The sequence below is a fragment of the Lotus japonicus genome, chromosome 6, assembly GCF_012489685.1.
Source record: "Lotus japonicus ecotype B-129 chromosome 6, LjGifu_v1.2".
Classification (NCBI taxonomy): Eukaryota; Viridiplantae; Streptophyta; class Magnoliopsida; order Fabales; family Fabaceae; genus Lotus; species Lotus japonicus.
This window is the reverse complement of record NC_080046.1, coordinates 11,237,766-11,252,344: the sequence shown is the minus strand read 5'-3', so window position 1 is coordinate 11,252,344 and position 14,579 is coordinate 11,237,766. Positions and strand designations below refer to the sequence as shown.

At 35.6% G+C, this 14,579-nt stretch overlaps 1 protein-coding gene across 1 annotated transcript; it reads right to left on the bottom strand.

Moving 5' to 3' along the window:
- Positions 1-5,021: 5,021 nt before the first annotated feature.
- On the bottom strand, positions 5,022-8,709 carry LOC130726530 (factor of DNA methylation 1-like). The gene is made up of 6 exons (XM_057577806.1): positions 8,466-8,709; positions 7,637-7,785; positions 7,400-7,486; positions 7,017-7,292; positions 5,908-6,126; positions 5,022-5,618 (listed from the first exon to the last, which is right to left on the bottom strand). The coding sequence occupies exons 1-6, from the start codon at positions 8,677-8,679 to the stop codon at positions 5,289-5,291; spliced, it is 1,275 nt and encodes a 424-aa protein (XP_057433789.1). The 5' UTR covers positions 8,680-8,709; the 3' UTR covers positions 5,022-5,288.
- Positions 8,710-14,579: the final 5,870 nt, after the last annotated feature.

The following is a 14,579-nucleotide window of genomic DNA, read 5'->3' as shown; positions in this document are numbered from 1 at the left end:
GCGAGATCGTCTGATAGAATAGAAGAGAAGACTACACTTAATGAATATTTTCATCGTCTATCTCAAAGTTAACCAATGAAGACAATGTATAGAGAAAGAGCAACAAAGTCAAATTGAAATCTCTCTGACATTCTTGAGGAGAAAGTCAAGTGCAAAGAATCACGTGATATTTTACAAAGCACGTTGATCAAGGAAACAAGTACAATGATGTCAATATCAAAGTTTCACCTTTCTCTCTATCTCTCTCTCATACAAGAAATGGAGAAATAGAATAAAGCTTATTGTTTATGCCTACTAGCATCTATCTTATTCAGGAACACACTATCAAGACAATCGATCTCCTAAGAAGAAGCTACAAGTGATTGGTCAAAGATTACCATCCAAGTACTAAATGAACAATAAAATGAAGAAAAGAAGAATGAATGTAGGAGAAAGATCGTCTAATGGATAGAAGGACGATTGAAGCAGGAACATCGTCTGAAGACAGGAAAAATGACTGAAGCATAAGAACAATGAAAGTTGATCGTCTGAATGAAACATAGTCTATCATAAGATGAAAGCTGCAATATATGAAGAATGAACATTATGCTCAAAGTTGGAAAAGAGCTTAGAATAGCTTCTTGAAGAAGTCTCGCAAGTCAAGATCACATGTTCTGACAAAGGACAATGCAAAGTGAAAAGGACAATAATGTCACTATCAAATTATCATATCTATATACTTACAGATAGAAGTTCAAACCTATGCCACCTATTAGTTAACAGACTACATCCTTATGGGTAAAATGTCTTTATCAAACAGTGCCTTGCATTTAATACAACTGACATCAAGTACACAAAAGCACAATTTGATCCAACGGATAAAAGCTTTGTGAAGAACACCCTCCAACGACTATCTTTCTCTCACAGAAGACTCCGAAGTATAAAGGAGAGATATGAAGATTTGAAAAAATAGCAAAAGCGCTCAAAAAGGAAATAGGTTTTGCTCACAAGTATAAGTAAAGAGTAGATCGTTATCATCACCGTCTGCTTTAACATGAATAGAAGATTTTCTTAAGAGTCAAATCCGTCTCTAAATCTCTCATGTAGTAGAACATAAAGTATATATTTAGAGTCAAATCTCACCAACAATACTTTATAGTTCCCGAACTTGATAATCTTTACAATCACTCTTATAATAAGAGAACTATGTAGAAGTGGACAATCTTGAGAAATAATGTTTAAGGATGAGTCATAATAATACTTTGTAAGGAGGAGTTCTGATAATACTTAGTAAGGAGAAGCCCTTATAATACTTGTAGGGAGAAGTTCTGAGAATACTTGGTATGCCTGGAGAGGCAGTGGAAAAATGAATACTCGATAATGCCTGAAGAGGCAGTGACAAAAGAATACTCAGCAATGTCTGAAGAGGCATGGACAAGAATATTTGTAAGGAGAAATCTTTGATACTTGGTTTGTGAAATCTTGGTATGGCAAGGACTGGATGTAGACATATCATTTAGGGAGGTGAACCAGGATAAAAATCTTGTGTGTCCACTGATCTTCACCATGGTTGTGTTTCCGCTGCACCAAACGATCCTAATGAAGATGATAAATCTCGAAATCGTTTGGAAAACCAAGTTTTTGGATGGCATAATTTAAACCTTCCTTTCTTGTGCTACTTCTGATTACCTCACATATGTCACCCAGCTCTAACCACTTGAGTTATTATTTGGAGACCATTTTTAAAAAGTTTTTAACTTTGAGAGAGAAGCTCATGGATAATTTAGAAAAGTTATTAAATTTTTTTACAAATTTATTGCTAGTAACTACTTTTTTTAATCCTAATAGGTAAATGTGAAACACACTTTAAGAGTATTGATTCACTCACACTCCTATTTCTCTTCTATCTCATTTCCACACAATTTCCACACATTCATTTTCCTATCTCTCTCTTCTATTCTCATCCGATCATCTATCATATCTCTCATTTCTTCTTTATCCCAGAGCATCTCCAATGAGGTTGCTTAATCCGGTTGGAGTATTTAAGCAACGTTCCTTATTATGTTTCTACTTGCTTTTTGATTAAAAAAATTGTATTTTCTCTTTCATTCATCACTTAAAATAGTGTCATGACTTTGAAATTATATATATATATATATATGAGGTATAGTGAGACCTAATTAAAAGTAAAATAAGCAACCGTGGCTGGAGCGAATTCTGCATGAGTTGCTTAAATTCTATGTGGCAGTTAGGGCCTATCTGAATAGTGTTTAAGCAACCCAACTAGCAACTTTGCATTGAAGATAGCTGGAGATGGATTTTATGTGAATCAAACATTATTGCATTGCATTTAATTACTTAGATTTGATGCAGTGACCGTGGGCTTATAACTGATGTGAATTTGAAAAGTCTTTTCCATTTTAATGCACCGGCCTCCTCCAAGTTCCAACCCCACTAAGCCACTACTATCAAGTCTTAATTTTCTATGAACACCATGTTTCAGTTTTCTTAAATCACATGGTATTTAATTTCATCAGTTTTCTATGCAAGTTTTTCATTTGCATTTGTTAAAAAGTTTAGAGTTGTCTTATTTTGCAGGTCCTTTGAGTTTGCATCAGCATGGCTGAGGGCTGAGGCTTCTGGGTGTAAGCAAAGCATGGCTTTTGCAATTGCAAGTCTTCAAAAGGAAATTGACCTTCAGAAACAAAATATCATTGATGTGGAGCTTAAGCATAGTGACCAAGCTGCATCTATGATCAAACTCAAGGAGTTTTCAGACATGGTTACGAAGATGACAAACAAAGAATGCACGCTTCATGAGGAGTGTCAAAAAGGTATATATGATGATATTCACAGATTATGGGGTCATGGGGACTGTTGGCATTAAAACTTAATTCATTGTTTACTTTGTGATGATATTCTTTTCACTTTCTTCAATATATTTATCTGAACTGATTCCTTTTTAGTTATATAGTTTTATCACTTTTATGCATTGGACCTAAACTCGGATCCCCTGGGGTTTCCAGAGTCACCAACAAACAGTTGGCATATATAGATTGAACCACTTCCTTAACAAAATTGACATACATATATATAGTCATTGGGTTAAGTTTATGTAACTTTACTTTTGAATACATATTTATGAATTGGAGGGTGTAAATCAAAACATAAAAGGAAGTGCAGTGATATAGTAGCAAATGGTGTTTACTTCCATTTCTTGTCCAAAAATATGATTTTTCTTTCTCCATTATTCTCTGAAATATATGAAACATTGAATTTTATTAGAAATTAAACAAAGATTCCTTGTTATTATGTGAAATATTGATGTTTCCATATTTAGTTTAAGCTTCTTTTTTCGTAACATGTACTTTCCTGCAGTATCAATGGAAACAACATGTTCTGTAAATTTTCTTTTCAAGATTTCAAATTAAACCTTATACTCGATCGTCAGAATTAAACCAGATGAAAGTCATAAACTCTAATATGAGCTTGAGCAGATGACAAAGGAATTGGAGGAAAGTAAGATCATAAAGTAAAAGCTTGAGCAGGTCACTAGGGAATTGGAGGAGAGTAAGTCCCAGAATATTCCGTATGTGATGCAGAAGAACTTTACTGAGGAAATTGGAAAGGTCAGTTACAACCATTACCTTAGATGTGTGCTTAACTAACAAGCTTGTTTAGTTTTGTATTATAACACATACCCCATGTCTATTTGGTGTAGCATTTTGATTGCACTTAAGATGCTTGGAGAAGGCATCATTTGATTAATACTGCAGTTGTTTGTTTTTTCAGAATTTAATGCAAATTAGCTCTCTTCAGATAGCTGCTACGAAACAACAAAACGAGCATAAAATTGTTTTGAAATTGGTTGAACATCTAAAGGTCCGTGTTAGCTACTTTTAAGCTTTGTAACTGGCTTAAGTATCCTTGTCAGTGTTAACATTCATTGTATTTGATTGTCTATTTATCCAGGAACAGAATGAAAAACTCAATGCCAAAACAGTTGAGCTTGAAAATCAATTGCTGGAATCGCAGAATCAGCTACGTAAAAGGAAATTACCTGCTCTGGAGTGGAGGTCATGTTTTAATAATCTTTGAAGATCTATTTTCTAGAGTGATGATTCTATGAATTTAGAAATTGGAAGAGCAATTGTTCATCGTTGACTTGATGTTCTGAATTTTTTTAGCATTTAGAAAGCTTTTTATCTTTAGTTTCCAATATTGTGGGGAATGGACTCTGCCATATCTTAATGCTTTTAAACAAAGCTGAAATATATTGTGGAGGAAGCAGAGCAGAGCTTTTATTGTGGGGAATGGACTCTGCCATAAATCTCATGAATTTGGACCATTTGTTGATTGAAGTTTTTGCTCATTAGTCATAATTGAATTTGTTTCCTCATGTTAATTTCTGTATGCCACCCAAAGATAATGAATATCCTTGTTCCTTGATGTCTAGCAACAGGGTTATTACCAATGTTGTTAAATTTGGAGTGGTGGTTGATTCCCTTGTAGTTGGATATAATGCACCAACCAACTAGTGAGAGTGTGATTGTATTTCCATCAATGCAGATTCTAAGAGAGTTTGAATGTGCTTTTAGTTAAATCATACCTCTTGTAGACAACTGACCCGGTTGAGTTTCACTGAATTGACCTAGTCAGTGCATAAATGATCTTATAGGCTAACTGGACTGGACATGATCCTGGTTTCCAAGCCAACCAGTTAGACTAGCCAAACCGAACTGGCTACGAAGTGTCTTTGGTTTCAAGTTGGAAATAACTTTCACTCATCAAGTTAGATGGATTCAGAGAAATTTGAGCCTATCTCAATTATTTTCTGTCAATACTAATTGGACTTTATGGTTTGGAATCACTGTCTGACAACTGTGGAAGGACAGATATGATTTGGTTTTTAATAGCCATACCAATGTCCAGGTGCATAACTGCATATCCTCATCATTATCTCAGATATTGCTAATCAGATTACTAAGAGTTCGACCCTGCCTGATAGGGTTAACAAAAAGCTAGCTAACAAGGAAATGAAATAAAGTAGAAACAAAAAGGCACATAATATAGTCATTCAAAGTTCAAAAATCCATGTGTTCACCCACACCAGTTAAGTAACAAACAAGGATAGCAAGCTAACAAGAAGTTAGCCACATTTCTACATCTATATATAATGAATTAGCCCTTGTAATCTTTTTCCTACTAGCTCAAAATGTTCAAAACAAAAGCACTACCTTAATTTCATTACCTATCAACCTTCCCACCATTCACAACTTGCTTTGATGTCAGGGACAAAGCAATGTGAATTACACACCCTTTCCTACAAAGGGTGATGCCGCATTGTCATCATGGGCGGGTGACACTTCATTGTCATTATCAGCATTTTCACCATCAGCAGTCCCAGTTTGATGTATTTTCTGCTTTTTTACTTTCCAATGTTCAAACAGAAGTTCAACTCCTTCTTCCAGAGTTGCTCTCCTTTCCTCACTGCGGTTCCATAGCTCTGAGACTACATATCTCCCACTGGGATTGTACTCATTCATCTCTGTCAAAGCTGTCACCACCGCTTTAAATGGCCCAACACCCATCTCCATTTTCAATCTTTTCAGCTTTGCATCTTCTTCATTTATAATTTCCTAAAATAATAAAAAACACCAGCCAGCAAAATAAAAGTTAGCATTAGCTATGAATTTCACCAGGAAAAATAGGGTCAAATTAGTCCTTGATTTTGTAAGTGAGTTTGATTTTAGTCGTTCGGCAGAAAAAGTGTCGTTCAGTGACAGTAAAAAACAGCCAGTTTCGCTGAAGAACTTAAATCAAACTCGCTTACAACATGGACTAATTTGACCATTAACCTGGAAAAATATGAAGCAGTATAAATGCACAAAAATTGAATCTCAAAATAGTGTCATGTTTGTTGTCCACCTTTGGTCCATTACGAAATGTGATTATTTTGAAAGGATACCAATGGGGGTCCTTCAGATTATTTTCCCACACAGAACACATTTCTGCAGCTCTCTCAGCTACTTCCTCCTTGCTATATTTTCTCTTTGCATACAAAGCTTTGTAGAATGGCCTTGAGTCCACTTGCCCCATTCTCTTCACAACAATGTTGGCACCACGACTAGGTCTTCCTGCAATGCCCTGCAAGATTGAAAGAGATTATTAATAGATCTAACAAAAGTTATGGAAAGAAAAATGACAATCCCATTTGAATGCAAATCATCCAACAACAGGTGCTCTTTGTTGTGCATACAAAGGACTCAAAGAAAGCTTTCTAGCTAAACGCGAGAAACTTTCAAAACATAAAATTTATGAGGGTTAATGGTCAAATTGTTCCTTATTTTGTAAGCCAGTTTAATTTTAGTCATCTGACGGAAAAATGATGTTTAGTGGCAGTAAAAAACAACCAATAATTCTAAAATGACTGTCACTAAACATCATTTTTCCACCGATGGACCAAAATCAAACTCGCTTACAAAATCGCAATTTGACCATTAACCCAATCTATGATGAATACCAAATCAGCAGTAAATATCAAAACTAACCAGGAAAAAAACCTTCAAACTTGGCAAGTCTAGATAATGAAATGGACTATCAAAAACATTTTTGAAATACATGTCAATACAACAGACTAACAACCATGAAATCCTCATCTTCTCTAAAATTCAAACTGTGAAAACTAACAATTGAGAGGAAGTGCACAACCCAAAAAATGTGAATTTACAACATCACATGTGCACTTCAAAGCAAGCTTCATTTCTTGAATTGTGAGAAGTCCAAGGCAGTTTCATCAATCAAGTAATCAACTAATATAGTATTGACATTGCATAGCACATCAAAGAGAAAAGCAAAATCATCATCAAGCTAGTACATGACCAAGTTTTCAATGATAGCCAAATATTTCAAATAAAACTAAAGAACTGAACTTAACAGAACATATATATATATTGTCCAGATCTCATTCAAAGAATCATAACTCTACTAATAGCCTAATCGGAGATTCATCTTTTAAGAAATCGAAAAAAACTTACCTCAATCATTCTTTTTCGAGTTTTCTGAAGCTCATCATTGCTCTCACGCTCTTTAACTGTCAGTGCTTGGCTATATTCTTCTAAGGCTTGAAGTGCCCGTTCCTTTTCCGCTACATTTATGTGTAAATCAGCCACCATCTTCAGAAATTCACCTTCCATGTGCTCCATGACATCTAATTTCTCTTGAAGTTGCTGATTCTCCAGTTCCATCTCTTGTTTGCTTTCCAATTGTTTTTCAAGTTCAACTATTTTGGCATTGAGTTGGTCAGTTTGGCCCTGAAAAAATAGATAATCAAATATGATAAACAATGTTATTCTCATACTGCCAAAGATACTTAACGCCATGTACAACTACAAAGCTTAGAAATAGGTAACACTATCACCTTAAGATCTTCAGAGAATGTAGATACATTTGTATGACCAGTTTGCTTCTGAACAGCCATCTTCAGAGAGCTAATTTGCTTTAAATTCTGAAAACACAACAAAAAACCTGCAGTATTAAATAATTCCATCTAAAAGAATCTTAAGTACATTCAACCTGCTACAAGGGGTTGATATTTGAGCATAAATAGAACTATTCAACTTCCAAGAAGTTAATGACACATCCAAAGGTCACTGACCTTACGAGTCTCTTCAGTAAACTTTTTCAGCTGCAGTTCATTCAGAGATTTGCTCTCTTCCAGCTCCTTGGTGATCTGCTCATGTTCTTTCTTGACACATTCCATGTCATGACTCATTTTAGAGATCAAGAACTTCATATGTCGTAGTTCTGACAAAGTATAAATGAAATTTTAAGTTTAGCACAGGACAAATATAGAAATTAGAAAACAAGTAAAAACATTTCACAATAATATTTTGTAACAAGCAATCCCAGAAAATTGCAGAAAATTATCACATAACCAGCAATCTTGTTCAATTGTTATAATATTCAGTATTTCCATTGGATGTTACTTTGATACAATACCCTCATTTTTAATGGCACACAAAAGCTACATAATCTAACATAAACACATGTTAAGTGTGTTATAAGCAGATGTTGTGGAGAATTTTATGGCACGGCACGCAGAAGATATGTCTAAGACTCAGGTTGCTTAAAACTCAACACATGTTTACCTAGGAATAAATTATACCGAAATATAGCATTCAGAGTCTATTTTCAAACCCTCTACTAAACGCCCCCTTAGTTTAACAATTTGTTCTTTCTTAGAATGTCATACCAGAAACGCCATCCAAGTAACCCAAAATGGATTTCATGTAAAATTTGGAAATATATTGAAAAAACAGGAAACCTCGATCTCAATTTCATTTTTTTTCCCAAAGGCAAAGAGAAAATACATAACAAAAGGATGAAATACAAATAAATATAAATATATATGGACACACTCTTATATAATGCTAACGATCTCTATTATCTTCATGTAAATATATATAGTGTAAATAGATAGATACCTTTGTCACATTCCTCACGCTGTGTATCTTCTTTGTTGGCCATTTCCATGACCGTTTTCAAAGAGTCTTTGAGTTTGCTCAAGAACATAGCTGTCTCATTATTCTTTTGATGCACATCATTCACTTTATGCTTCTGTTGTTCGATTTCCTTCTGAAGGCTTGAAAATGCCTTGCTTTGCTTGCTTGCACCACCATTACTCCTAGGGTTTGACATCTTCACACAAACTCAAAATAACTGCCTGCACATATGACTATTTATTATTTAAGTTTTCTTTTTACACTGTGTTTACTGTTTAGTATAAAAGGAAGGAAATTAAAACCGAATAATTATTTTAGAATTTGCATGATTTTAAATTTTAAAAAGCGCGGTTATGGAGGTTCATAATTTTATGGAGTCATTAAAGGGACAAGAATTAAATTGGGAAGAATACAAAATAATTTTATAACACTCCATAATTTTATGGAGTCATTAAAGTATGAACAAATTTAGATGACAAATAACAACATAATTTTTGTCTCTTTGAAGATTATTTGAGTGTAACGGAGTTCATACTCAAGTAATGAACGTTATGATTGAAAGATTAAACGTTACTGAAAAAGATGAGTTCCTGACGCTTTTCCCAAGCACAAGTATTAAAAATTTGGTTACTTGCATATCAGTATGTTCTCATCACTTTTAATTTAATTTATTAGACTTTTTTTTATTAAAAAAAAGCAGCATTGATTTACGTTCTAATTAAATAAAATAAGAGTTTAATTTTGATGCACCGACGGTGTAAAGTTTTTTTACACCGTCAACCAATCAGATTTCAAGGATGTGACATGTCAATTAAAGAAATTAAATGAAAAGAAAGATTTTCTCACATCTTGAAATCTGATTGGTTGACGGTGTAAAAAAACTTTACACCGTCGGTGCATCAAACTTTTTCTCATAAAACAATTACTTATTATATTATTAACTTAGTATTAATGAATACATTATTAAATTAGTAAATAAACATATACTGTTAGTATTACACTAAACAAAAATGCGTTTTAAATAAAAAATTCATGGGGTTAGAGATTTTTAAACACTAACTACAAACTTAAATACTTATTAAACTAATTTAATAATCACCTATTATGGGAAATTATCAACACATGAATAATGAGATAAAATATCAATTAATTAGACCATAAACTCTTATACTCTTTCATTGAATTTAATTGCTTTAAATTCATAACGTTATAATAGGAAAAAAAAGATTTTGATACACGTTTTATATTCATAATAATGGTTATTTATATCTACATCATGATTTCTGATAGACTTAAATGCATTTTTGGTGCTCCACGAATATGTTTCGTGCAAAATGAGTCCATAACCTTCAAAAATAGCATTCTTGATCCCAAATGTTATACTCTGTTAACAGTTTTGGTCCCTCTTCACTTTTCCATCCAAAAAATAACGGTTTCTGCATTTTCCAGGAAATTCAACCACTTCTTCATACATCCTTCCATCATCTTCATCATATTCTTCAAACCCATCACTCTCACAACATAAATTTTGAAACTTTTCGCACTACCTTCATATCCAACATTTTCACTCTCTGACTCTTTCTCTCTCTCAGATCCAAACCCAGAGTCTCCTCTTCTCCTTCAAAGCTCCAGTTCTTCTTCTCACAAGATTAGCCACCACTTATCTCTTCCCAGATCGCACCGTCGCCGCTCCTACTCCTCTTCTCAGATGAACCGTCACCACTTCTCTCTCCCCCAGATCATCCCAACCACCGATCTACCCCGACAACCGCCTTCTTTGTCCAGATCGCACCACTTCCAGTATTCCCCTTTCCAGCGCCGCCGAGACTTCACCCAGCCACATCCAAACCAAATCGAGACCTTCTCCTATTCCCATATCACACCACCGACAACCACCTGCTCCTTCTCCTCCTTCCAGCAAACCCATCAATAGAAAGAGAGAGAGAGAGAGAGAGAGAGAGAGAGAGAGAGAGAAAGAAAGAGAGAGAGAGATTTCAAAGATGAAATCCTCATATCACTCTTCGGCTGAGGTGTTGTGAATGTTTCGTCGGCTATTCATGGTAGTAGGACGAGATTGTGAGGAAGGTTTCAACCTGGGTTTTCAATTTTTATTGCTTCTGGGTTTCAAAGCTTAAGCAAGGTTGAAACTTGAATACCAGATTTAGGGGAAAAGGGTTATGTTGTTGAGAAATTTCTGAGTTTCTCACCAGATTTGGGGGAAAAGGGTTTTCAATAATGGGGTTGGGGTTACGGTTTCGATGGGGTTGGATGAGTTTGGGAGATGTGGTTTTGTAGTAATGGGTTGGGAAAAGCTTCATAAACACCACATATTTTGCTGGGTTTGTTGTTTCAATAAAAAAAATTCAATTTAAATTTTATTAAAAAAATCCACGTAAGCATAAACCGTTAGTTTTCTAACGATTTAAGGAAAAGGGACCAAAACTGTTAACGAAGTATAACGTTTGGGATCAAGAATGCTATTTTTGAAGGTTAGAGACTCATTTTGCACGAAACGCATTCGTGGGGGACCAAAAATGCATTTAAGCCTTTCTGATATTTCTGATTCAAATGTAAAATCTCTGACTGAGGTATTGGTCATCACTATTGTAAAATAGGTTTGGTTTAGACATTGGTCATCACAATTGTAGAATAGGTTTCTTTTGCAGACAATCACTAAAAGTGGTAAACGAAACACACCTCCAGCTATAGTTGAAGACTCCAACACACCTATTAAACGTCGTTCAGACGATGGTTCCATAACATAAGTTGTTGGAAGTAAAGATGCAGAAATGTTGAAAAAGATCAAGGTTTCAAAGATTTAGTTGCATTTCCTTAAGATTGTTTGCAAATAAATAGCGTTTGTTCTAAACTTTCACTTTTATGTCTTTACCCACGTTGACAATTTGTTTTTTTTTTTGGTAAATTGACCTCAGTGGTCATTTTCAAACATTTTGACTTTTTTTTCGTATATTGACCATGTTACTAAAATATTCAATAAATCATTTTATGTTTACAAATCTTCGTGCATACATCAATTTAAATGTGCTTTCAACCCTTAAACGCATTACTTTGCTAAAAAATAACCTACACCACAAATGTGCAAAAAACGAAATAAACCAAATACCTATATAGAATAAATAAAAAAAGATATTAATTGATTAACAAAAATTTAAAAAAATAAATCCAAAACTAAATTCCGCGTGCAAGGCACGGGTTAAAAACTAGTACAAAAGGTTTTGGAGGTTGGCAACTCTTCAAAGAATACACAAAGTTAGGTGCGTTTAATGGGCACCACTTGAGTAGGTGGTTTATCCATACACCACAAAAGTTAACCACGTAATATAATATTAAAAAAAATAACGGTAGAGATCAAAACTAGATAAGTGGAGAATACAAAAAGTTTTACTATTTGGTTCAAAGGAGGGGAGGGGGGGAAGGGAGGGGAGGGATTTTAATACTTATTACGTTTGGTTCATAGAAGGGGGGGAGGGAAAATAACTTATTTTTATTTGGTTCATGAGAGAAAAGAATAAATTTTATAATTAAAATTATTTTTATACCCCTTTATATTTTACATGAATTTAACACCACAAAAAACCACTACTGTTTGTTTTATTAGGTCATGTGCTAAATATAGGATCGAGCTATATGCTAAATGATATGTAAAAGGGTTAACTATCAGATTGGTCCCTGTCTTTATCTCGCCGTCTGACCTAAGTCCCTTCCCGGAAAATTTATTGCATTTGGTCCTCGTCTTTGAAAAACTTTAGGAGCGGATCCTCGCCGGAGGACGGAGCTCCGGCGAGTGATGAAATGGCACGCTGACTGTGTTAAGTTAGCTGATGTGGATTTAAAAAAAATAAAAATTTAATAACATGTCAGATTTTTTAATTTAATTAATAAAAATAAACCCAATTAATAAAACTAACCCCTTAATCTAAAATTAAAATAAAAATACCAACCCCTTAATCTGAAATTAACCCATAAATCAAAATAAACCCCAAAATTAAAATCAACCCCCAAAATCCCCAAATCAAACAAACCGAGCTGTTTCTTCTTCCTGGCACTCTTCTTCTTCGTTACGCCGCCAAGCTCCTGTTACGCCGGTGATGGCGGCGTTATCCAAGCTTCTATTTCGCCGCCATCACCGACCCTTTTCCACCATCAACTCGTCTTCTTTCTTCGGTTTCAATCTGAGCTTGCCTTCTCCTCATGGAGGTTGGGTTTTCGTTTGGTGTGGATTTGGGGTTTTTGAGGTTGACGTTTCGGGTGGGGGTGGGGTGAGGTTGCAGAACTGACAGTTCTTCTGCGGCCATGGGTGAGGTTGCGGGTTGGGGTTTGGGGTTTGCGAGTGAGGGTTTGAGGGTGAGGTTGTAGGTGGGTGAGGGTGAGGGTTAGGGTGAGGGTGAGGTTGTAGGTTGAGGTTTAGGGGTGGGGGTGAGGTTGCAGGTGGGTGAGGATTGCTGAGTTTGATTGCTAGGTTGCATGTGGTGGGGTGGGTTGCGATGGGTTCTGGGGTGAGGAGGGAAAAAAGGAGAAGAAATTGGGGGTTTTGTTGTAGCAGATCAGAAGCAGGAAGAAATTGGGGTTTTTTCTTTCTCATTTCTTCTGTTAACCTCTTTCTCTTCTAGACTCTGCAAGTCTTTCTCTTATCTTATAGATTCCACCCCACTTATGGCTTGCTTCCTCTATCTCCTTCACTGGATCTTCAACAAAGGTGGGTTTGGAGGTTTAACAGCGTGACTTCATGAAGGCAGAGGATGACCAGCGTGAGGTTCTTCTTCCGATTGATCTCCCTTTTTCAACATAGCGAGATTCTTTGCCACCACCACAAGATTCTTTCTTCTGAGTTTCTTGGCCACCACCACCACTTCTGGGTTTCACTCTCCTAGGTTTCTTCTTCCATGGGGCGGTTATGGTGGGGATTGGGGTTTTTTGTTTTCTGGAAATTAATTTATGTGTTTCTGGGTTTCTGTTATGATGTTGAAGATCAGAAGCAGGAAGAGGATGGTGTCGCTGATTCACCTCCTTTGATCTGGCTATTGACAACAGGAAGAGGAAGAGGGTGGTATCGTTGATTGAGCGAGCGAGAGAGATGGAGGATCTTGAGGAGGAAGATAACAGAGGAGAGGAGGTGCTAAGGTCTACCTTGACCATGGAGAAGGTTGCGGCAGCTAAGAAGTTCATCGAGAATCATTACAGGGAAGAAGAACTGGTTGTTAATTGTTTTGATTAATTTAATAATTGGGATTAGTTTTGTTATTTGTTTTTATTTTTTAAATAAAATAAAAATTTCTTATCTGTTATTTTTTTTAATATTTTTTAATCCACGTCACCTCATTAAACCCAGTCAGCATGTCATTTAAGCACTCGCCGGAGCTCCGACCTCCGGCGAGGATTCGCTCCAAAAATATTTCAAAGACGAGGACCAAATGCAATAAATTTTCCGGGGAGGGACTTATCTCAGACGGCAAGACAAAGACAGGGACCAATCTGAACTGTTTTTTGAGTAATATTACCAACGAAAAACCACAGTTTTCTGATTCTTGCACCGATTGATATTTTTTGGTAGGCTCGCACCGATTGATTCATAAATAAACACACCAAAAAAGGGGAAAATTAAGAAATTGAGAATTCGATTGGGGATTGAAGAGAAGGTAATAAGGGATAAGGAAAATTAAGGTTCGATGAAGACTCACAGTGGTGAGATCGAGAAGAAGAAGATGAGAAGGAGATTGATTCAGAAGCGCACACGGTTGAAATTTTTAGATTTGTGTAGGGTTATTTTTGTCCAAAATTTATTTCCCCTTCTAATTCCCCCACTTTTGGGGGAACAAAAAATGGAGGTTGGAGGGATTTTGCTCCCTTCCATTTTGCTCCCCTCCCCTCCTATAGTTTGAACAAAACAAAATCAGATTTTAAAAATCTCTTCCCTCCCCTCCCTTCTCCTCCAACCAAACAATGCGTAGTTTGGCAACTCTTCAAAAAGGGTTGAAGTCTTTTCAGGTATGTTGAAGGAGAAAATCAGGGAAGGCCCAAGCCGTGTACAGACATTTTGGGACCTTAAGCGAAAATGTTAAAGGGGTCTTTTTTTTT